This window comes from Eumetopias jubatus, unplaced genomic scaffold (genome assembly GCF_037043125.1).
Source record: "Eumetopias jubatus isolate StellerSeaLion01/CBP00866 unplaced genomic scaffold, mEumJub1_p1.0 scaffold_4, whole genome shotgun sequence".
In the NCBI taxonomy this organism is placed as follows: domain Eukaryota; kingdom Metazoa; phylum Chordata; class Mammalia; order Carnivora; family Otariidae; genus Eumetopias; species Eumetopias jubatus.
Window position 1 is genome coordinate 66893141 of NW_028274810.1, and position 24941 is coordinate 66918081.

Below are 24941 nucleotides of genomic sequence, written 5' to 3' on the forward strand. Positions count from 1 at the left end.
CAGACCCCAACACTAAGTCCCTTTGTTGTCTTTGTTTTTTGCATTTTTTTGTTAACAAGAAAAGATAAAATTATAAGAGACCTGATTATAGACTGAGCTTCCATTGCTGATGGTTCCCACCACTTTTTTCAGCATCTCAGAGAAAGGCAAAGGCCTGGATGGGCAACAGAAAGCAGCAAAGCAAACATAAACATCATGTCTAAGCATCAGTGTGGTGCTACCAGAATGGGTAAAGGATACACAATCTTTATCAAAATATAAAGATGGGTCTTTGCCCAAAACAGTAGAATTGGCAGCATTTTAAAAAATTTGAAGTTTCCTCTAGAAGCAATGGTCTTTTCTTTAAAAAAATTTTTTTTTGAGAGGAAAGAAGAAATGGATTAAGAACTTAAAATCTGCATTATCATCCTGACCTAGACTAACTGAATGACATTTGAGCAAGTAGTTTAATTTGTGTGTGTGTGTGTGTGTGTATAAAATTTAAAAGAAAATGCAAGTCTATGATAAAACAAATTGGTAGGGTAGATTAACGTCATTGCCCCACAATTTTACATTAGAACCTGTAGAGATTGTAAGTAAAACAAATTCTTGACCAGAATTTCACTTGTCCAAATCAAAAGCATTGTCCAAATCAAAAGAGGGGTTGGCAAGAGGGCCCAACTATTGAAAGAAGGAAAACTAGAATAATAAGGTAGGGCATAATTTACTGTAAATTGGCAAAGTAGAAGAAGCAGACCTATAGTGTGAATGTCTTCAAATTCTTTTATTCTAGGCAGAACTCTTACATTAGCATGGGATGGTAACTCAGAAGGCTTTGGGCAAAAGTTTATAAGAGAAAGAGCCTTTGTTACCTCTCACTTTATAGTTTATTTACTATTTTAACTGTTCTTTTGCCTTGATTTATTTTCCTTGAAAATTTTTTATCTTGCTATTTCTTTCCCAGCTGTGTATGACACCAGGAGCTGCCCTCATACTGTGAAGGCCACATTCAACTGTTGAAACAATAACAAGTTGCTATTTGATCTGGCAGTTGTCATTCCTCTATAGTGCTTAAAAGTACAAAATCTACAGCCTGTAACTTGCTCTTCATTGCCTGTTGCAGCACAACAGGTGTGAAAAGGCTCTCTGGGTCTCATGACAGAGCTTTTTATTTGTAGTTGGTTACTCTTACTTGTTACCACTTGATACCAACCATTTAGAGTAAGTATAAATGGTCTCATAGAAAATTCTTACACATTGCATTTATAAAAGTGTCAGGTGGGAAAGAATTTTAAAGATAATTTATTACAACCCTTTAATTTTACAGAAGAGGAAATTCAGGCTAAGAGAAGATTATGTCATAGTTGAGAAAGAATCTAGACTTTAGAATCTCCGAGAACTAAATTAAATCCTAATTTAATTAAGTAGTCACCGTAGGTAAATTATTTTATTGTCTCTGAGCCTCAATTTCTCATTTGTTAAATGAAGATAATAATATATGTAAAAGGTTGTTGTGAAGATGATATGTTAACAAAACCCAGTTCCTGGTTTGTAAAAGATACTCAGTAAATGTTCGGTTGCTTCTCTTTCCTTCCCCTTTACATTGTTCAGGGTTATTTATAATTAGTAGCACAGCTGAAAATGAAAACAAGGTTGTTCTGACTCGAAGGGCATGTCTTTACCTTGAATAAAAATAAAGTAAAACAAAATTCTTATTACAGAAGTGATAGAAACTTAGAAAAGATAAAAAAAAAATGAGTCATAATTCCATGATACAGAGGGAACAAATTTTATCTTGTGTATTTTTTTCTGTGCATACACATAGTACACATACACATATGTAATATATATAATATACACATATGTATATGTGTATATATGTATGTAACTTAATAACAAGCAGAAATGTACATAATTTTGTAACCTGGTTTTTCTTTAATATGTAACAACTTTTCATGTTAGTAAATATTCTATATCAAGGTCAGCAAACTTTTTCTGTAAAGGGCTAAATAATAAATATTTTAGGCTTTGCAGGCCATATAGCCTCTGTTGCATCTGCTCAACTCTGCCATCATAGTAGTTCAGAAGCAGCCACAGACATTATATAAACAAGTGGAAGTGGTAGTGTTCCAATACAACTTCATTTACAAACACAACAGACTGAATTTGGCCTCGGGGCTGTACTTCGCTGACCCTGGTTCTACATCATCATTTTAATGGATGCATGTTATTTTGTTTATTTATTTATTTATACTATTATTGGATATTAAGAATTGTGCCAATTTTGTATATGTTTGATGATATACAAGGTGCAATGAATGTCCTTATAGTTAAATATTGGATTTTACACATACGATTATATCCTTAAGATTAACTTATATACTACTTCTGACATTATATTAAATTGTCTACTAAAATTCAGATTTAAAAATCAAAACATTTCTTACATACAGGTATTTCTGGATTTATATAATCAATCTTTGAAGTAATGCATAAAATTGAACTTTATAAAAGGGTTAAGTTAAAGTAAAACTCCTAAAAATGTTCTTATCATTGTGCAGTTCTAGGATTGACTTTTGACTTAATTGTGGAAGGAATTATAAATTGATTGATTTACTTTATTTTAAAAGGGGAAATTTTAAGAGCATTTTTTGAGTGACTGATATATTCATTGCAGGCATTAAAAAACATATCTATTAGACCAGTAAATAGTTTGAAAACCTTTGCTCTCTTACTGTTTCCATAAAGAATAGAGAGGAGATATTGCCCTCTAGGACAAGGTCTCGACTGACTGATATGAGGTTAACCTCTTGCTGTTTTTCCTTTGGGTCTTGTTTCTCTAGCCTAAGAGAGTGACAAAAAACAAAACTGTTTAGCTTTTCATTTACTTCAAACATGCTTCTCTGATGTTTAGGAACATTTCTTCAATTCAGCTGATGTATAGAGGTGTTTTCGAAATTTACTTATTTATTTGTTATTTATTTATTGTGACCAATATATCACTTACTGTGGATTTGCAGTTTTACTGTGTTGTCCAAATATCTGTTATAGCCAGAAAGCAATCACACTTAAGCTTAAGGCAGAAAAACAGAAGAATAACAGATTTTCAATGATGAAGATTATTATTTCTCAATTATTTCAGTGCTATAAAGTCTGTAGTAAAGAGGTAGTGGGGTGTCTCATTAATTTCTTAAACTAACAATGATCACTTTATCATTCAAATAAAATTATAGCATGTCTAAAATTTCTGTAACAAATCATTATTAATCATATTTATTCTCAGAAAGGATTGTCTACATTAGGCACAAATTCAAAGAACTTTAGAATGAATATTCTAGAGAGGCATGGTTATCTGGGAAAGCCTATGATTCACACATCCTAAAACAGTGCTTCTTAAACTTTGGCTTAGTAAGAATTACTTAGAGGGCTTGTTAAAATACAGATTGCTAGTCCCCAGAGTTTCCAACACACTAGGTCTGGGATGGGTCTCCCAAATTTTCATTTCTAGTTTTCAGGTGATGTTAGTACTTCTCTCCAGGTACCACACTTTGAGAACCACTGTTGTAGAAAAATAATTGTTCTATTTATTGTTGTTGTTTATGGTTTCAACTTCTGCAACTTCATAGTTTCTCAAAACCTTTTTTTTCCAGAAAGCTCTTAAAATTTAGCATCTTTACTATTTGTGAAATATACTCAGCCTTGCTCATCTATAAACATTGTCTTAGCACTGTAGGAATTCTTTTTTAAAATCCAGGCTTAACCTTTAGCTAAAGATACGAATTTATTTTAATTTATGATCATTAGTTCAGTCACTTTAAATATGATCTGTCTATTTTATATCATTTTCACCCACAGCAGCCTTTTAGGATAGGCAATTATGAATATAACCATGTTTCTAATGAAAGTGTTAAATCTTATCCTTGGTAGTTTTTCAGGATGGATAAAATCCATTTCCAAGTGTATGCATTCAAATGTGTTTCCATATTTGATTAGCTTTATTGTCCTCATTCGCGGTAATGCCAATTGTCAAACCTCTTTACCGACAAGAGGTAGAATAAGTTTTTTAAGTATGGTATACAAAGCAAAACTTAGTTACAGTTGTTGGAATGAAGAATTCATTTAGAGCCAAAAGATGTTTTAAAGAGCAGAATACAGTCAGTTCAAAGCCTGATTGAAAGCAACTTCAATTTTATAGTTTTCTTCAAACAACATCTTCATTGTTTTCTGGAAGATGGTATTTGAGAAAAAGAAATGTCTCGAGTTACTGTTTTTATGAGGAGAGAATTGCTGAGTCTTTTAAATGGTTAATGAGAAGAAGTAATAGTTAAACAGTTGGAGCATTGATTTCTGATTTGAATTCTCCAACACAGGCCAGCCCTGAGGGAAGGGGGAAAAAAGCTTGCTAATTAACATTTGATTACTGATGCCACCTTCTCATTCCCCTTGCACCATCCGGTTTCAAGTGTTTTTGTTCAGGAAGGATTTTTAGGAGGGTTTTAACTTGCATCTTAGTAAAACAAATCCATCTGCAACTGCAGTGAGTATATAATATGTTAAAAAAGAAGAAGAAAAAGAAAAGTCCTTAGATATAAAGTATGTGTTCAAAACCCAGTCTGGATCAGGAATGATTGGTTTCTTAACTATAAGCCTTTCAGAGCACCAAAGATTGCTAGGAAACTGGAAGGAAGCCTAGTCTGTATGCCTTATTTTGATTTAAACACCCACACACAAATACTTATTTGTTCAGTGCAGTTACTATTTAGCAAACTCCTAACCAGAGCATCATCTGGTAGTGTGAAGTACTTGGAGTTCAAAGTTTGATATAATTAAAATTTGGATAAGTTCAGGTTCTAATAGGACCAAAGGCCTTTTTCTTCTAAGATTGATAAGAGAATGAGATAGATGTCTGTTTCAGGGTACTTTTTGGTAAGGGTTGTAATTTGCCATAGTATTCTTAATACAGAGAAATTAGGAACTAGAATACTCATAAATTTATAGCTGTTCTAATCCCATGGAAATTAAGTATTTTGTTTCTTTTTTTTGCTATATTAAAATGTTTGATATGTGAAGAATCCTGAGCCAGATTTCAAAATTTTAAAGATGTTGGCATAAATTAATGGAACTTTACAACTGTATCACTTAGCTAGTAGTATTCTGGCAAAACCATAGCCTCACTGATAACATTTGGTTGATGGAATAGTTATTTGGGAAACCAACATGACTGGCTTTACTTTTAAATGAGATTTCATAAGAGGAAACTGTTATTTAGCCTTTTAAAAAGTGTAGACTTTTTAGTTTAATAAAAAACAAAAGCTAAGACTTTTCTCATCTAAGACAAAAATTCACCTAAATGCTTATTATAAATCTATTATTCTTACATGAAATTATTTGCAGTTTTCCTTTTGGATGATTGTATTAACTCGTACTATTTTTCTTCCATGTTCATTTTAAACTTTCCCACATTACTTCCTTGTCTTACATATAGAATGCTCTTCTTTTCCTGTTCCTAGGATTAACTCCAATATTGTCATAAAGTTTTAGAATTTTGAAAATCAAAAGTGATCTTGTTTTATTCTCTTCTAATATGGAGTAAACTAAGTCTCAGAGAGATTTCAGCAACTTGCCCACAATAATAGCTGGGCAAAATTAGGACTAGAAATCTAGTTCTCTCCTCTCATTATGCCATAATACCTCAAAACTTGTGCCTTTTCTACTATCAGAATCTGCTTTCTCTTGGATAATACCGAAATGACATTTAAAATTCCCTGAAATGTTCCTCAGTAGTTTGATCAACATTTAGCACACAAGGAATGATTTTATTAAGGCTGACAAGTTTTAACCAAGTTTTTTATATTTCAGTTTGAATAGCTACAAACAACTCATTCGAGGCTAATCTGAGCCTCAAAATTTAGCCTTTAGCAGAGTAACTTCATAAGAATTTTTTTTCTAAGAAATTCTGATAAAATTTAACTAAAAAATAAAATAATTTGAAAACTTATGGAACTCAAAAGAAAACTTTGTGGGAGATGAAGATCTTAATATAATTTTATATTGAGCAGGTCATAATAAAAATGATCTTTTCCCCAGTGCTGTATTTATCACTGAAAATGCACATGAGGAAATATGAAGTTTGAAGTTAAGAGCATTGCTTAGCTTTATATATTAATTATAGTATAATAAATGTTTATTATGAAAAGCAAATCAGTACTGTGTTAATTCTGTACTATTTCAAGTTAATCTAATTTTTTCTTAGTCACAATCAATTATCTTATCTGAGGCAATGGGAAGAAATGAAACTATCCTTTTAGAAAATACAGAAAACAAACTCTGAAAAGTCTGTTGTCAATGTAGAATACTTGATCCATATACAGTATACTTTGCAACATAACTTTAATGTTCAGCTGGTAATCAAAGCATTTATTAAATTTCTTCAGAACTAATTGAAACATTTGCATAGTTTAGCAGCCTGAAATCTCATAGATTTAGAGCTTAATGCATAACCAGAATTGAAAAGATTATGAAGGTTCAGCATGTTACTGAGCCAATGCTGATCAAAGAAAATGTGTAAGACAAAAAGGCCCTTAGGAAATGTTACCCTGTGAAGTGCCACTTGTCCTTAAATGGAATTTAACACAAATCTCTAAAGATGAAACTCCATCAGAAGTAGCACAATAATGGCAGCTGGGCATGCCAGCTACAACATCCCAGCCTGTGTGTGTGTTCTTTCTGCCTCTCTCAAGTGCTGTCAAATCTCTCAAATCAATCAGTCTCTCAGTTTCTCTCTCCCTCCCTGTCCCCTTTCCCTCTTCCCTTTAGTCCTACCTTTCTCCCCCCAGCCTCTCACTCTCCTTCCTCTGTTTCTCCATCCTTCTTCCCTAAGAGAACTCTGTGTTCTTCATATATTTCATGGTGATCTTAAATTCATCTGCATCATTTTATACACAGCTGTATTTTGTTACTCAGGTTTCCTAGAATACTAATTTTTTAAAAGAATCATTTTTACTTTTGTGTACATTTGGGATTTTTTTCCTTCTCTGCAAGATTGTGACGTAAATTTTTAATTACATAAAACTGTCAATGAAGAAAATGGAATTTGAGTATCTCCATTAGTAAAACCATCACTCATTTTGTGCTTTTGCTATCATTATCACTTATCTTTCTTTCATATAATGGTAAAATCTGCCTATGGTTACAACATTGATAAAATAGGAAATTATTTTTGAAAGACTAGTTTGTTTTCACTTAAATTGTTGTTTAGTGATTGTGGTTTAACACATGATTCTTTTCGCTTAATCTCAGAAACTCTGTCAATTTAGTTTTTCATTGGAACAATCAAACATTAGCCTAATATGCTTTCCCTAATATGCTTTACGTTGTACTGTCTCAGCCAAGTTCTGTCCGCATTAACCAGTTTATTCTATGACAAGTTGCTTAACAGATGTCATTCTGGGAAGAACAATGAAGCCAAATACTTGTGCAATGGCTAACATTACTCTAACTTTGATCACTTTTGTTCAGCACATCAGTCTGGCGTTGTGCTTTATACCAACATAACACTATAGCCAGAACATGCTTTTCAGGCTTAGAATAGCAAAGGAATGTTATTCAATTCAGTGCAGTTACAGATGAGTTAATGGAAGAAGAAAAATACTGTTTATTTCATAATACCATATTGTTGTGTTTTGGAATTAAGGTGGAATTTAAAGAATCCCACTCCAGAGTTATTTGTTTATATACTCTTCAATGCTGGGGTAGGCTTGCTACCTTTCCAACAGATGTAAATATTTGTCTTGTCTTTCTCCCCCCCCCACAAAAAATAGCTGAGGAAACTGGTGTATCTAGACAACATAATTCAAAAATAACTTTAAGAAAGGAATTTTTTGTGTTGAGGCCTAAAGTCTCCTCATAATGCCTTTTCTGTCCTTTCCCTTTCTTTTATTAATATAATGCTTTGGGTTTATGAAACACCCTGTTCCTTAAGAGCACTAATGTTTAAGCATGACAAAATAGGCTAGTGGAAGTGGTCAGAAGTTTGCCCAGTTGCATTTGGTTAAATTGTTGGGTTGATAATAACTGATGAAAATTTCCAAACTTAATGCAGCTGGCCATAAACAAAATACTGCATGGTAGACTAGCCATTGCTAAGAATCTCTGAAGAAAAGCTGTTTGTTTGAATTGAGTGGGGATCAAGCCATGCCCCCAAGCTCCTCAGTTCTCACTTACTTAGTCTTTTTTCACAGGTGTACATTAGAGATAAAAATATATTGAGTTCTGAGTTTTGTTTTGTTGTTTTTCTTTTCCCCAGTGAATATATATCTCTATTTCACTGGAAGGATAACTTAGATGTGTTTATATATAACAAACAGTAATGTGATACAAGATGCTGTAATTGGATAACGTGATACTTTAGGCTTCTGCATTTTTAAAACATGAATGAATACTGCTTGTTTTCCATATCGAAGTGTCATAGAACAGATTATGTGCAACATTTCAATACTAGCTTTACTTGTTACAGTCAGGTATTCCTGTAACTAACTTGAAGAGTTAATTAAGATGGGTGATCTCTCCATTCTTAGGATTTGTTATTTTTTTTAAATTTGTACATTCAGAATGAAATAGAATTTCTGTGTCCTATTTAGAAGTAAAGCTGAAGACAGATACCATACCTCTTAATTACTGGGTAACATAGAGTTTAACCTTCCAACACTTTATTTGGAGAAATTACTTACCTCCTGTCCTTTTAAAATGAAAGGTACAATGTTGCATGTTGAGAAAAGTAGGTTTTCATCTTTAACAGTATTTAAAAGTATCATTACCCTATTTTCAGGAGGAGCCTAAATAATATGTTAATAGATGACTTTCAGTTAATAAATATTCTGTTGAAATAGTTTTTAATTTGGGGTGATATCAAAGAAATAATCTGTGCTGCTTTATTAAGTTTTTATATCTTTGAAACTTCCACCAAACAATAAAGATACCTTCAGGTTTTTCCTCCTGCCCTGTCCAAAAAATAAAACACAACCATCAAAAACTACATAGAAACTTGGAAGTATATCTTTTGTTCATTGCACATCATGGGTCATTTAAAGATTTAATACATTAATAACATTTATAATTATAGTCCATCATAGATGAACTGTGTACCTAAAGTTTCCTGACTGAAAAGAAACTTGAAGTCATCCAGGAATATAAAAACAATCGGCAGAGGGAGATGTTTATTGAACCTTTATTTCCCCTAGCCTTCATTGAGAATTTGCTTTTAAATTTGATTTAGAATTTTTTACAAAATTTTTCTGACTTTTGTTTTCCTAGTTTCAAATTTTTGTTTCAAATCCAGAAAAGGAAATACAGTGAATATCACATAAGTGGCAATGATCATAAGTCATGTGGAAACCTTATTTTAATTGTGCTGTCTTTTTCTTTGTATAGGTAAAGAGAAATGTGTATGACCTTACTAGTATCCCTGTTCGCCATCAATTATGGGAGGGCTGGCCAACTTCTGCCACAGATGACTCGGTAAGTGACAGTTGAGTTACCAGTTTTTTATTCTCTTCTCTCTCTTGCCACTTTCAATCTAATTGGTTGTGATAATAAGCAGAATCAAATGCTTTGAATGTTCCATTGAAAGAACCTTATAAATCAAATAATGTGAAAATAAGGAGTTGTGATAATTTGAGTTCATTTGCAGAACAGATATCATAAACCAAGTATATCAACATTCTTTTGGTAATGTTATAATATCAATAGGAATTTGATGCTGCTTGATTTAATTTTTTCCTTAATGAAAAGAATATATTTAAACGTTCCTAATGAAATATCCCAAGCACAATTTTTTTTCCTAAATTACAGTTGTCTCAAAATCAACCTAATCATTATATTTAATTTTAAAAGTACATTTCCCATAGTAGGTTGATACTTTTTTAAAATGTTAATTTTTACAGTAATATTAATGGCCCTTTATTCTTAAAATACCCATAATTTTCACCGCCATAAAAAGCTAGAGGAAAAGATTTAGTCTGTCATTTTTACCTGTTATTATACCTATTTACAATGATTATCCTATTGTAAATTTTGAAAACTTGCCTGTCTCTGTCCTGTTTGCAGTGATTATTCTTTTCTCAAAAAGTAAATTTTATCATCTAAGGGGGCCAGCTGAAATTACATTTTGGCCACTTTTACCCATAATCTTGTTCTAACCAGATACCGTTAAAAAAAAAAAAGAAAGAAAAAGAAGAAAAGGTAAAAAATGAGAATGTTTCAAGAATTTTGAAGTTAAGTCCAATGTTTGTAATGAATAGGGCTAAAAAGAAATTGAGACTTTGTAAACATCTTTTAATAATAAATACCCAAATGATTATAGCTAGGAAGCAAATTACCTTTTTTTATTTTCTGGTAAATACTGTGTTTCTATATGGATAATAATTATTCCTTCTCGGAGCGCCTGGGTGGCTCAGTTGGTTAGGCGACTGCCTTCGGCTCAGGTCATGATCCTGGAGTCCCGGGATCGAGTCCCACGTCGGGCTTCCTGCTCAGCGGGGAGTCTGCTTCTCTCTCTGACCCTCTTCCCTCTCGTGTTCTCTGTCTCTCATTCTCTCTCTCTCAAATAAATAAATAAAATCTTAAAAAAAAAAAAAATAATTATTCCTTCTCTCTCCACACCACCATCATACATTTTGTGGAAGATAGAAACATTTTTAAACAATTTATGTAGATGCTATCTGAGTCTAAATTATTTCACAATTTAAACACCGTGCTTTTGGAAAATGCTTTGTAGGTTTTAGAACTTTAAAAATAATCAGAAAATAGAGGAACTTTTTTTTTAAGTGGGAAAACTTGTTTACATATAGTCATATTTATTTCTAAGCAACTGATCTTAATGTAGATAGAGTAAATCATTAGATTTATTGACTGGTTGTCCATGGATAACGAATAGGGATGTGGTGGTTGTTTTTACTTTGGATTTTTTTTTTCCCTATTGGAGAAAATTTGACACATTTGACAGAAAATGTGCTACATTTATTTTTACAAAGATAAGAGTAATGTTCATAAATGATAGCTTTCTGTTTACCTGGAGAGACATGGAGAAAACAGAAATGTTCTTAGCATTGTCTTAATAATCTGTTACAGGAAATAATAACATTAATAGAAGAAAATAATTAAGATCTGACCATGTCACTTAAATTCTCTGAGCTTCAGTTACCTCACTAATTTGCAGTATTGTTATGAGGAGGATTAGTGATAATATGTGTATTGTACCTGGCTCACAGTAGACGCTCAATAAATGAGTCACTATTACAATTAATATTAACATATAATATTAACTCAGAAAAGTATCACATGCAAGAATTGACTAGGTTATATAAATGAAATGGTATTTGAGATTTGCTTCAAAATAACTTGTGGGGTTGGGAGTGTGAGTAGAGATACAGGTAAATCCAAGTGAGCCACATATTGATCATTGTTGAAGCTGGATGATACGTATATTCAGTTTATTACACTGTTTCCTCAAATTTTGTATATATTTGAAATTTTCTATAATACAAAGGTTAAAGCAAAAATAATTTTAAGAACATAAGGTGGTATCGTCCAGAAATATGGAACTTCACAGGGTTTGAAAAGCCAACTGCTCTGAGACCCCATACTTGAAGACACCAGACTGAAATAGGCTTTGCAGATTCAAGTTCCAAGAGTGATAGGCAAATTTAGTGAAGAATTCAGTGATAAATTCTTCTGTAGGATCACGCCCTATACATTTTAGGTTTTAAAAAATTAAACTGAGTTTGACACAGTCTTTTATGAGGCCCATGTTTTAATGATTGTTATAACATTTAATTTTTTACCAGAGTTCTAATGCAATTTCGTTCCCTATAGGAGAATATGGAAAGCAGCTTAAACTCACCATATTCAAGAATGACTGTAATACTACCTGGTGTTGTATCTAAGTCACAGCTAACACAAGAGGGAATCTCCATTAAGAGACTTGATTCTTTTTGCCTCATTATTCATATTTGCACCTTGTCCCAGAACCTGTGAAATGATGCCTGCCCACACCTCCCTAGAGCAAATGTTGCCACATTGGCAGGATGTTGCCTTGAGCTGCATGATTTGATACAACAAAGATGTTTAAGGCCCGGCTGCTTTTAACTGGTGCCATAGCAGATCCACTAGCTCCAGTACTTAGGTTTTGGCAAAAATGGCTTATAACTGTAGTCTTCTAAGGAGATCCTAGCCAAAGAAATGTCATGAAACCTTTCTTTCATGAGGATTATAAAAACTCATAAAGCTGGCACTTGTAATCTATATTGTTGCAGGCGATGGTGTTTTTTTTACTTGTTTAAATCACTAAGTGGAGGCATCTGCTACAAAACAAGATAGTCCTCACAGCTTAGGGCATGAATTGGGTACAGCTGAGAAATGTCAGCTGTGTAAACAGCCTGAAATGTGTTACCAACAAAAATATAATTAATTTCTTTCCAAGACAGTGTGCCATAACTTAATACTTAGAATGGTTTAACTTTCAGAGAAAGCACCTGAACGTTTTCTTTCCAGTGCCAGAGTAGAGGATTGATTATAAAAGTCATTAAAAGTGAGGTTAGTTTGCACTTTTCCTGCTCAATTGCAGATATTTGTGTGGCTTTAAATATATAGTAACTTACCAGTGGCTTCCGTGAATTTATGGAAACATCTTAGATCAAGAAGTTAATGGATTTGAGACGATGCAAGTATTCTAAAATTAGATCGTGGTGAGATTGCACAACTCTGTAAATTTACTAAAAATCATTGCATTGAGCACTTAAAAATGAGTAAGTTTTATGGCATGTAAATTATACCTCAAAAGCTATTTTTTAAAAATGTTAATGGAGAGAACTAGATTAAAATACTTTTTTCATTTACATTTTTATGTTGCATGAGAAATTTTTTGCAATAACACAGGAGGTGTTTTCTTTAGCGTACTTCTCATTAACCTTTGACTTAGCAAACGGGACAAAGAAATAGACTTCTTATAATTAGATTCTTGTATAATCTTGAGTCTCTTACCAACCTGACACTCTTTTGACATTTTCATGCTACTCAGTGAAGTCAACAATCATTTAAAACATTGTTGTCCCATTTCCCTTCAGAGTTAAAATATTCTCTTTGCTTGTAGTTGTACTCTAATGGGGTATGGGATACTGTATGAATCGTCAATAACTCTTTCAGTTCCTTTTGCGCTCTTTCACCAGGGAAGTAGGTATCTAAAGCTGCACCAGTAGGGGAATGTTTTCATGCTGTGACAGTTCAGCTGTGAGAACAAGGAGTTGCAAGTAGGCGAAATCTCATTTTACACTTTAACAAGGACGCTCTTGGTTTCCAGAGAGTAGAAATAATTTTAACACTCTGAATTATGTCTAGACACTTTATTTATTGTAATGCAGACAATTTGAATATATGTAGTTTTTAAAATTCCAAGTTTAATAATGCTTATATAAAGGAAGAAAAAATCCTTCCTTTTTTTATTAAAATTTTTTTTATAGTTTAATGTATTTTAGTAGCAAACTTACAGGAACAGCACAGAAGAGAGACAATAGTAAAAACATGTACTTGCATGTAGGACAACTCAGAAAAGTATAGTTAATGGATGGAATCCACTGTATGATAAAAATGTTATAAACATCATTTAGTTGCCATCGATAAGAAATTTACTTGTTTTTAAAAAATCCAAATGCTGGCATTGTGCAGAAAAATTTAGTAGTTTTATTTATAATTGTTATAAAGTTGAACTGCCGAAACTTGTTCACTGAAATATTTTGACTTGTATTAATGCTTTACGTCTCTGCATTTATATTAAAAATTCACGCACAAATGAAAATGGAAAAACTGCCAATACCTGATTTGTGTCCTCTATTTTTCCACTTTCAATCATATACTTAGATATCTGTTGACCCCATGGAAAAAGACATATCTAACATTCAGAACTACCAATAACAGGAAGAAGAGAAAAAAATTTTTTTTGAAAGAATGAAATGTTTTCCATCATAGTGTGTTCTTAGGCACATTCTCCTCGTGTGCAGTGTGCTAGCTGGATGTCTTGGCATAATTGTTATACATTTGGCTTGGATAGCACACATGTTGGTGTCTTCAAAAAGCCCTACCAGATAGGCCTCACTTGCCTCCTGCAAAGCACCAGTAGCTGCACTCTGGAAGCACAAATCTGTTTTGAAGTCCTGAGTAATTTCTTGCACCAGCTGCTGGAAAGGAAGTTTACGAATCAGAATTTCAGCGGTCTTCTGATAACATCTAATTTCACAGAGTGCCACAATACCAGGCCTGTGATGATTAGATTTCTTCACCCTTCAAGTAGAGGGTGCACTCTTGCTAGCGGCTTTTGTATCCAGTCGCTTCCTCAGTGCTTTATCACCAGTAGATTTGCAGTCTACACCTCCTTACTTACCCCCCTTCTCCTTCAGCTAGAGCTGGGTGAGCTAGAGGTGGTGTAGCAGTGGCTGCAAACACAATTTAATCCTTCAGGTTTAATCCTTTTTTATGGTGTACCTTATTTTTTCTTTTGAGTTTACTAATGGGCTTCTATGGTTCCATCATTGGCTAAAGGAATGTTAACTCAGAATTTAAGAAAATAGGAATTTTATTTTATTTTTTAAAGATTTATTTATTTGAGAGAGAGAGAGAGAGCAAGTGAGCAGGGAGAGGGGCAGAGGGAGAGGGAGAGAGAATCTTTAAGCAGACTCCCCACTGAGCATGGAGCCCAATGCAGGGCTCAATCCTAGGACCTTGAGATCATGACCTGAGCTAAAATCAAGGGCCAAACCCTTAACCAACTGAGCCACCCAGGTGCCTCTTGAGAAATTAGGAATTTTAGAATCAGTTCTTTAGGCATGTGTTAGGAATCAGAAAACTGCTTATTAAATATTTTTATGTTGAAAAGGAGATCATGTATAAGCAGAATCATTACACAATGGTTTTTCTATAAAATAAAAACAAAACAGAAACCACACACACACACCCCTCCTCCCTTTTTGTAGTTTTAAATAAAAAGAATTTGTGAATGTAGGTATGTTATCTACTTTGATCCTTCTGGTGGGAACAAAACATTTTCTTCTGTAACTTCTCCCTGATGCATTAGGTTTGGCAGTGTCAAATTATGGACATTCCCTCGCCACTGGATGCCTGCCCTCCACTTTACAGGAGCTGCTGTCTGAATAGACTCTCACAATTACCACATACTTACTACACTGTAGTTACCTACTAAGTAAACTCATAAGCTTCCACTATGGTCATTCCATCCATTGTTGCAAGGTTAACATTTCTGAAGTGCATAATGAATCACATTTAGCCTTGCTTACTTATCTTCAATGGCAACCCAATACTTGCTGATTTATGTACAGATTTTTATTGCTGGCACTCAAAACCCTTCATTCTTTGGTCTGAAATTTCTCTTCTAGGTTTATTTTCCCATATAGGCCCAGAATAAATGCTCAGTAAATATTTCTCAATGATTGAATATGATAACATAAATATCTCAGCTTTAGCTAAATACTCATTTTGCTGTTCTTGAAATATACATGATACTCTCTCCTACTCTGTCAGTTAATCATACTGTTCCTTCTGCCTAGAATACCTAGAGCAATAATTTCCTTCCTCCAAGACTTTTCTTTTTTTTCTTTTATTATGTTATGTTAATTAATCACTGTACATTACATCATTAGTTTTGATGTAGTGTTCCATGATTCATTGTTTGTGTGTAACGCCCGGTGCTCCGTTCAATACATGCCCTCCTTAATACCCATCACCAGGCTAACCCATCCCCCCACCCGCCTCCCCTCTAGAACCCTCAGTTTGTTTCTCAGAGTCCATAGTTTCTCATGGTTCATCTGCCCCTCCAGTTTCACCCCTTCATTTTTCCCTTCCTACTATCTTCTTCTTTAACATATAATGTATTATTTGTTTCAGAGGTACAAGTCTGTGATTCAACAGTCTTACACCATTCACAGCTCTCACCATATCACATACCCTCCCCAATGCCTATCACCCAGCCACCCCATCCCTCCCACCCCCCACCACTCCAGCAACCCTCAGTTTGTTTCCTGAGATTAAAAATTCCTCATATCAGTGAGATCATATGATACATGTCTTTCTCTGATTGACTCATTTTGCTTAGCATAATACCCTCTAGTTCCATCCACATTGTTGCCGATGGCAAGATTTCATTCCTTTTGATGGCTGTATAATATTCCATTGTGTGTGTGTGTGTGTGTGTGTGTGTGTGTGTGTGTGTGTGTGTGTGTGTACACACCACATCTTCTTTATCCATTTATCTTTTGATGGACATCTTGGCTCTTTCCATAGTTTGGCTATTGTGGACATTGTTGCTATAAGCATCAGGGTGCACGTACCCCTTCATATCCCTACATTTGTATCTTTGGGGTAAATATCCAGTAGTGCAATTGCTGGGTTGTACGGTAGCTCTATTTTCAACTTTTTGAGGAACCTCCATACTGTTTTCCAGAGTGCTTGCACCAGCTTGCGTTCCCACCAACAGTGTAGGAGGGTTTCCCTTTCTCCACATCCCCGCCAACATCTGTCGTTTCCTGACTTGTTAATTTTAGCCATTCTGACTGGTGTGAGGTGATATCTCATTGAGGTTTTGATTTGGATTTCCCTGATGCCGAGCGATGTTGAGCACTTTTTCATGTATCTGTTGGCCATTTGGTTGTCTTCTTTGGAAAAATGTCTGTTCATGTCTTCTGCCCATTTCTTGATTGGATTATTGGTTCTTTGGGTTTTGAGTTTGATCAGTTCTTTATAGATTTTGGATACTAGGCCTTTATCTGATATGTCATTTGCAAATATCTTCTCCCATTCTGTTGGTTGTCTTTGGTTTTGTGGACTGTTTCTTCTGCTGTGCAAAAGCTCTTTATCTTGATGAAGTCCCAGTGGTTCATTTTGCCCTTACTTCCCTTGCCTTTGGTGATGTTTCTAGGAAGAAGTTGCTACGGCTGAGGTCGAAGAGGTTGCTGCCTGTGTTGTCCATTAGGATTTTGATGGACTCTTCCTGTCTCACGTTTAGGTCTTTCAACTATTTTGAGTCTATTTTTGTGTGTGCAATAAGGAAATGATCCAGTTTCATTCTTCTGCATGTGTCTGTCCAATTCTCCCAACACCATTTGTTGAAGAGACTGTCTTTTTTCCATTGGACATTCTTTCCTGCTTTGTTGAAGATTAGTTGACCATAGAGTTGAGGGTCCATTTCTGGGCCCTCTATTCTGTTCCACTGATCTATGTGTCTGTTTTTGTGCCAGTACCATAGTGTCTTGATGATTACAGCTTTGTAATAGAAAGGACCCCGAATAGCCAGAGGAATGTTGAAAAGAAAAGCAAATCTGGCGGCATCACAATTCCGGACTTCAACCTCCAAGACTTTTCTTTAAGAAACTTTGCCTGTGTGCCTCTTCCCATGCCACCTTCTCCAACCCTCTTAGAAATAAGTTATATTTCTGTTCTGTTTTTAAAAAAGATTTATTTATTTGAGAGAGAGAGCATGCATGCATGTGAGAGAGGGACAAAGGGAGAGAACCTCCAAGCAAACTCCCTGCCAAGCACAGAGCCTGACAACCCATGAGATCATGACCTGAGCAGAAAGCAAGAGTCGGACGCTTAACTAACTGAGCCACCCAGGTGCCCCTCTGTTCTTCTACTTAAATTATTTTAATTTTCCCTTATTTGGTTCTTTCCATCCTTTATTCCTCTCACCTGGCTCTATTACTTACCATCTGAATAACCACAAACAATTAACCTCGCTGGGTGTCTATAAGTGTAGAACACAGATAATTATGCCTAGAGGTATTGTGAAGACTGAAAGAGTCAGTAGTTATAAATGCAGTTACTCCTAAGTTTATTTTGAAGATTAAAGTAGTCAATACAAGGTAATGTCTAACATAGTTAACCTTTGGCTGTTACTGTTTTTCATCTGTCTGTCTGTTCATTCACTTGACATTTGTTGAACAACCCTTATAGGGCAGTAAACATGCAGGCCCTGAAAGTTGCAAGAATAAGGTCCTGTTCTTCAGGTCCATTCCTCAGGGATTGCAAAATATAGTGTGAGACAGATGTATAAGCAGTGACAGTTGAAGTTTATGTAAATGCATAGGGATCATTGAAGAGGGAGCAACCAATTTTGCTGACAGATGGGGGTAGTGAAAAAAATGACTTCCCAGAGAAAGGGATATTTGATTGTATTTCAATTTGTATTCTAATGTTCCTCTCTTTTGTAAATTCTAAAAATTGAGAGTAAGAACGGTCTTCCTCATCTTTGTATGCTCTATAAGAATCAAACGTAGAGTACATTAACTCATTAGAATTGTTCAGAGCTCCATTAAGTTGACATCTATGACAATAAACAACTAAACAATGAATTTGTATTTTTATAGGAACTCAGTAAACTTAGAATCGGGTTTATTTTCTTTCTAATAAAAAATTATCAAAATTCAATGTTTCTTTAGTGGCAAGTAGAATAACATAGTTGGCTTTGGGGAGCAGGGCGACACCAAGCTGTTTTGTACCAATGTGTGCATGTGTGTGTGTCAGAGCAGGGCGGTCCAAGTTCATCGAATTGCAGTATTGCTCTTATTGGGGTAGATTACTTACAGTATGAATTTCGGTTTCGTCATCTGCAAAATGAGGATGCTATTGACACCCTTGGAAGTCTATTGTGAAGATTAAATGGATTAACATAACAGGTTGAAACATGAAATTGCCACTTTTTAAGAATGAGATAATTGAATATTAACAATTTTATATGGTTTTATCTAATAGGTAAAGCACATAATATGCAGGGTTTGGCAATTACAACTTCAGCCCAAATCCCACTCAACATCTATTTTTGTAAATAATGTTTTACTGGAACACAGTCACACCCATTTGTATATGTATTGTATACAGCTTCTTTTACACTATAACTGATGGCAGGGGTGTGTGGTTACAACAAAATCACATGCCCACAAAGCCTAAAATATCTACTGTCTGGACCTTTACAGAAAAAGTTTGCCAACCCCTCATGTAATGTCTGGCATTTAGTAGGCATTACCTCCTTTTCCCTTGAGTAAGCACCTTCTTTATATCACATACACATGCAGAATCAAAAACATTCTTTGGGTAGCTTCAGGGCCGTTTTATGCTATTTAAATTACTCTGTCAGCCCATCCTAGGTCAGACAAATTTAGGCAATCTTCGAATGTCTTCACTGGCTCTTTCTTTATTTGGCAAGGTTATAGATAATGTTGCTTCTGATGGTAGTGAGACTCCGTAGCTTCAGAACATACATCCTTGTCAACATATAGAGTCTTTTACAAATAACACAGGCAAAGACTAAACAGCCAGAAAGAACAGCTTTGAAAGCAGAAGAAAGTTGGATTTTTAAAAGGAGTGAAAAGTTGTGAAACAGACTATACCCTGAACAGAGAGAGTGAGAAATTTGGGAGGGTGGATGAAACATTCAAGGGACGTATTTACTCAGTAAATATGAAGGCAAACACATGGAAGCGAGACATCCCCCAACAGGAAATTTACAAGCACTATAATCAGATGCTGTGAATCTTGATTTCAGTTTATTAAAATCCCAAACCTGTAGACCACTGCCTCTGGTAACTGCTATGAAAATGTTCTTCCTTCTATAAACAACTAGAAGACTGGATAAAGTATGTGATATATAACTATTTTCAGATATTAGACAACAGGTAGTGCAGGACTCTGAAGAAGGAAACAAATGAGCCCTATAGTGGTCTTACATTCTTCCTGGAGGCAATTTCTGGATCACAGAGTAGGGAGAGGAAACCAAAGCAGAACCTGCCATTTTATTGAGTTTGAAGAGACAGAGTGTTTAGGGAAGTCAAGGCAGCTAGACTTTTTGCAAGGTAGAGTACTAGCAGAGGAAAAACCTAGAAATCTACATAGTGTCCCACATGGCGTTTAGCTGAATAACAATCTGTGCATGCATCAGGTGAAATTCCAGGAGTCTGGACAACCAATGACTGCCAGGAAAAAGAACAATTAACTGAGAGCTGTAAGGCAAATAATTCTGAGCTCACACAGAACTGGAAATAATCTGAGTTCCCACCAGCATAGTAGGGACACCTCAGTGACTACATGAGGCATTCAAGAAATACCCTCCAGAAGAGTCACACATAATGGAGTGAATAAACAAGCCCTAGGGTGAAGACTATTTTAGGACTGCTGTTTTACATGCTTAAAAACAACCTTCAAAAGGAACAAGTTGATTAACAAATTAACAAATTGCCTCTAAGAAACAGAGTCCAGCATCCAGTCAAAAGTTACTATACATATGAACAGCAGGGAAACCTAACCCACAATTAGGAGAGAAATTAGTCAAAAGAAATAGACCTAGAAGTGATTTAGATAATGAATTTAGTACATTGCGACTTCAGCTGTTATAAATACTATGAATATGCTCAAGGATTTAAAAACATGAACTTACTGAGGGGAGAAGAGAATACATAAAATGGAATAACATATCATTCTAGAGATAATATAATATTTGAAATGACAGTTTCACTGGATGGCTTAATAGCAGATTAGAAACTGCCAAAGAAAAGACCGGTGAACTTGAATATATAATAGACACTACCTAAATTGAAGCACAGAGAGAAAAAAAGACAAGAATAAATGAACAAAGTATCAGTGACCTCTAGGGCAAAATCAAGCAGTCTAACAGACATGCAATTGGAGTCCTCAAGGGAGAGAAAAGATTGGGGAAGGAGGTCAAGACAAAAAATACTTGAAGAAATAATCTCTAAAGTTTTTCCATAGCTGATGAAAACTATAAAACCTATAGATCTAAAAATCTCAATGAACTCCATGAAGGGTAAACACAAAGATTTCTACACTAAGGAGTATCACTGTCAAATTGCTGAAAACAAGTGATAAAGAGAAAAAACAATTTCAAAGCAGAAAGAATTTAAAAAAAAACATTACACAGGGGAACAAATAACAGACTCTTTAGATTTCTCATCAGAAACAATGCAAGCTAAAAAGCTTGACATTTTTACAGTACTGAAAGTTAAAAGAAATGACAGCTTAGAATTTTATATAAGGTGAAAATAATCTTTCAAAATTGAAGGAAAAATACTTTTTTAAACAAAAACTGAAAGAATTTGGTGCCAGCAAACCTGCACTATAAGAAATATTAAAAGAAGTTCTTTAGGCAAAAGCAAATGACACCAGAATAAACTTTGATCTATACAGAAGAATGAAGAGTGCTAGTAATGGTAAAATGTGGTTAAGTATAAAAGACATTTTTCCTTCTGTTTTTAATTTCTTTAAAAGATAACTATTTAAAGAAAAAATAACTAATACTGACTTTTGGACATATGTAGAAATAAAATACATGACAACAATAGCATGAAAGACAGAACAGAATTATAGTACAGTTCCTTTTTTTTTTTTAAGATTTTATTTATTTATTTGAGAGAGAGAACATGAGAGGGGGGAGGGTCAGAGGGAGAAGCAGACTCCCTGCTGAGCAGGGAGCCCGATGTGGGACTCGATCCTGGGACTCCAGGATCATGACCTGTACTGAAGGCAGTCGCTTAACCAACTGAGCCACCCAGGCACCCTGTAGTAGGGTTCCTTCTTATACATGAAGTAATATAATATTAATTGAAGATAGTCTGTTATACTAAAGATGCATATTGTAAACTTTAGAGCAACCACTAAAAAAATGGCAAAAAATATAGTCAATAAGCTGTTAAGATAGATGAAATGGAATACTAAAAAAAGAATTATCCAGAAAAAGGCAGGAAAAGAAAAAGTGGGATATGTATGAAACAAATAGCAAGATGAAAGATTTAAATCCAGCCACATTGTAATTACAATAAATATAAATGGTCTGTACATTAAAAGGCAAAGATTGTCAAAATGAATTTTTAAAAGCAAGACTCAGCTGTATGCTGCCTATAAGAAACATACTTTAAATATAATGACAGTAATAAGTTAGACATAAATGAAATGGGAAAGTATTTACAAACACTGAACATAAGAAAGCTATAATGACTGTATTAATATCAAAGTACAGAAAAAAATATTACCAGGACTAAAAAGAGACATTTCATAATGATTGAAAGGACAGTTCAAGAAGATATAACAGGCAAATACATACACATAACATAAGAAGGCATACACACTTTCTTAAATGTGTATGCACCAATAAGTTTCAAAATACATAAAATAAAAACTGACAGGACCAAAAGAATAGACAAGTTCACAATTATACCTAGAGATTTCACATTCCTATCTCAGCAATTATAGGAAAATGACAGATAAGGGTATAGAAGATTTGAGCAACTCTTAACAACTTGACCTAATTGAAATTTATAGATACTTTACTTAACAGTAGCAGAGTACACAGTCTTTTCAAGTGTACATAGTACATTCACCAGAAAAGACCATGGCCTAGACCATAAATAAAGTCTTAATAAATTTTAGAAGACTGCAATCAAGTGTATTATATCTGACCAAAACAAAATTAAATTGCATATTTTATAATTTATGTAATTTATAATTTACATAAGTTATCTTTATTCTTATGCACTGTTTAGTAGTTTGTTTCTTTGTATGTCCAATATAATTAACAAAAAAGCTACTAAAAGTGACAAGTGAAATTAACAAGGGCATAAGCCTACAAGATTAATATACCAAAAAAAAAAAAACTACATAGCATCAAAGAAAACATTGAAGATGGAGTTTTTGAAATATTATACCATTCATGATTCCACCCAAAAACATGAAATATTTAAGGATGAATCTAGCAAAATATATGCAAGATCTGTACACTGAAAACTACAAATTATTGCATAAAGAAATACAGTTATACCTTGAAGATATCGTAGGTTTGGTTCCAGACCACTGCAGTAAAGCAAATATCGCAATAAAATGAGTCAAACGAATTTACGAATTTTTTTGTTATCTAGTGCACATGAAAGTTATGTTTACCTCATACTGTAGTCTGTTACAATGTACATACCTTAATTTAAAAATACTCTATTGCTAGAAAAATGCTAACCATCATCTGAGCTTTTTTAGCAAGTTGTACATTTTTTGCTGGTAGAGGGTCTTACCTTTATGTCGATGACAGCTGACTGATTAGGGTGGTGGTTGCAGAAGGTTGGGATGGCTGTGGCAGTTTCTTAAAATAAGACAACAATAAAATTTGCTATACTGATTGACTCCTCCCTTCAGGGATGATTTCTCTGTATCATGTGATGCTGTTTGATAGCATTTTACCCACAGTAGAACTTCTTTCAAAATTGCGGTCAGTCCAGGGCACCTGGGTGGCTCAGTCAGTAAGAGTCTACCTTCAGCTCAGGTCATGATCCCAGGGTCCTGGGATCGAGCCCTGCATCAGGCTCACTGCTCAGCAGGAAGCCTGCTTCTCCCTCTCCAACTCCCCCTGCTTGTGTTCCCTCTCTTGCTGTCTCTCTCTCTGTCAAAAAATAAAATCTTTAAAAAAAAAAATTGGAGTCAATCCTCTCAAATCTTGCTGTTGCTTTATCAACTAGGTTTATGTAGTTTTCTAAGTCCTTTGTTATAATTCTAACAGTCTTCATAGCATCTTCACCAGGAGTTGATTCCTTCTCAAGACAATTTTCTTTGTTCATCCATAAAAAGAAACTCCTCATCTGTTCAGGTTTTATCATGAGAATGCAGCCATTCAGTCACATTTTCAGACTCTATTTCTAATTCTAGCTCTCTTGCTCTTTCCAACCCCATCTGTGGTTACTTCCCCCACTGAAGTCTTAAACCCCTCAAAGTCATGCATGAGGGTTGGAATCAACTTTTCCCAACCTCTTGTTCATGTTGATATTTTGACTTCTTCCCACAGATCAGGAATGTTCTTAATGTTATCTAGAATGGTGAATCCTTTCCAGAAGGTGTTTGATCTGTTTTGCCTAGATCCATTAGATGAATCACTATCTGTGGCAGCTATAGCCTTATAAAATGGATTTCTTATATGATAAAACTTGAAAGTTGAAAGGACTTCTTGACTCATGGGCTGCAGAATAGATGCTGTGTTAGCAGGCATGAAAACAGCATTACTCTTGTTGTATATCTCCATCAGAGCTCTTCGGTGGCCACGAACATTGTCAATGAGCAGTAGTATTTTGAAAGAAATCTTTTTTTCTGAGCAGTAGGTTTCAACAGTGGGCTTAAAATATTCAGTAAATCGTGTTATAAACAGACGTGTTCTCATCTAGGCTTTGTTGTTTGATATAAAGAGTACAGACAGAGTAGATTTAGTGTAATTCCTAAGGGCCCTAGGATTTTCAGAAAGGTAAAGGAGCATGGACTTCAGCTTAAAATCACCAGCTGCATTAGCCCTTTGCAGGAGTCAGCCTGTCCTTTGAAGCTTTAAAGCCAGGCATTGACTTCTCCTCTCTAGCTATGAAAGACTTAGATGGCATCTTCTTCCAATATAAGGCTGTTTAGTCTATGTTGAAAATCTGTTGTTAGTGTAGCCACCTTCATTATCTTAGCTAGAGCTTCCAGATAACTGCTGCAGCTTCTGTATCAGCACTTGCTCCTTCCACCTTGCAATTTCATATTATGGAAATGGCTTCTGTCCTTAAACCTCACAAACTCACCTCTGCTAGCTTCAGATTTTTCTTCTGCAGCTTCCTCACCTCTCTTAGCCTTCACAGAATTGAAGAAAGTAAGGATCTTGCTCTGGATTAGATTTTGACTTAAGGGAATGTTGTGCCTAGTTTGACCTTCCATCCAGACCACTCAGACTTTCTCCATCTCAGCAATAAGGCTGTTTCGCTTTCTTATCATTCATATATTCACTGGAGTAGCACTTTTAGTTTCCTTCAAGAACTTTCCCTTTGCATTCATAACTTGGCTAACTTAGTTTTCAGTTTTATCTTCGCTTTCAACATGACTTCCTCAATAAGCTT

At 34.7% G+C, this 24941-nt stretch overlaps 1 protein-coding gene across 3 annotated transcripts in view; it reads left to right on the forward strand.

Moving 5' to 3' along the window:
* The window catches only part of FAF1 (Fas associated factor 1), a 489058-nt gene that overhangs the window by 281866 nt on the left and 182251 nt on the right, over positions 1–24941 (forward strand). For all 3 annotated transcript variants that reach the window (XM_028106760.2, XM_028106761.2, XM_028106762.2), the window contains exon 8: positions 9409–9495. In XM_028106760.2, the coding sequence (XP_027962561.1) occupies positions 9409–9495 (87 nt within the window). The remainder of the gene's footprint in view (positions 1–9408; positions 9496–24941) is intronic.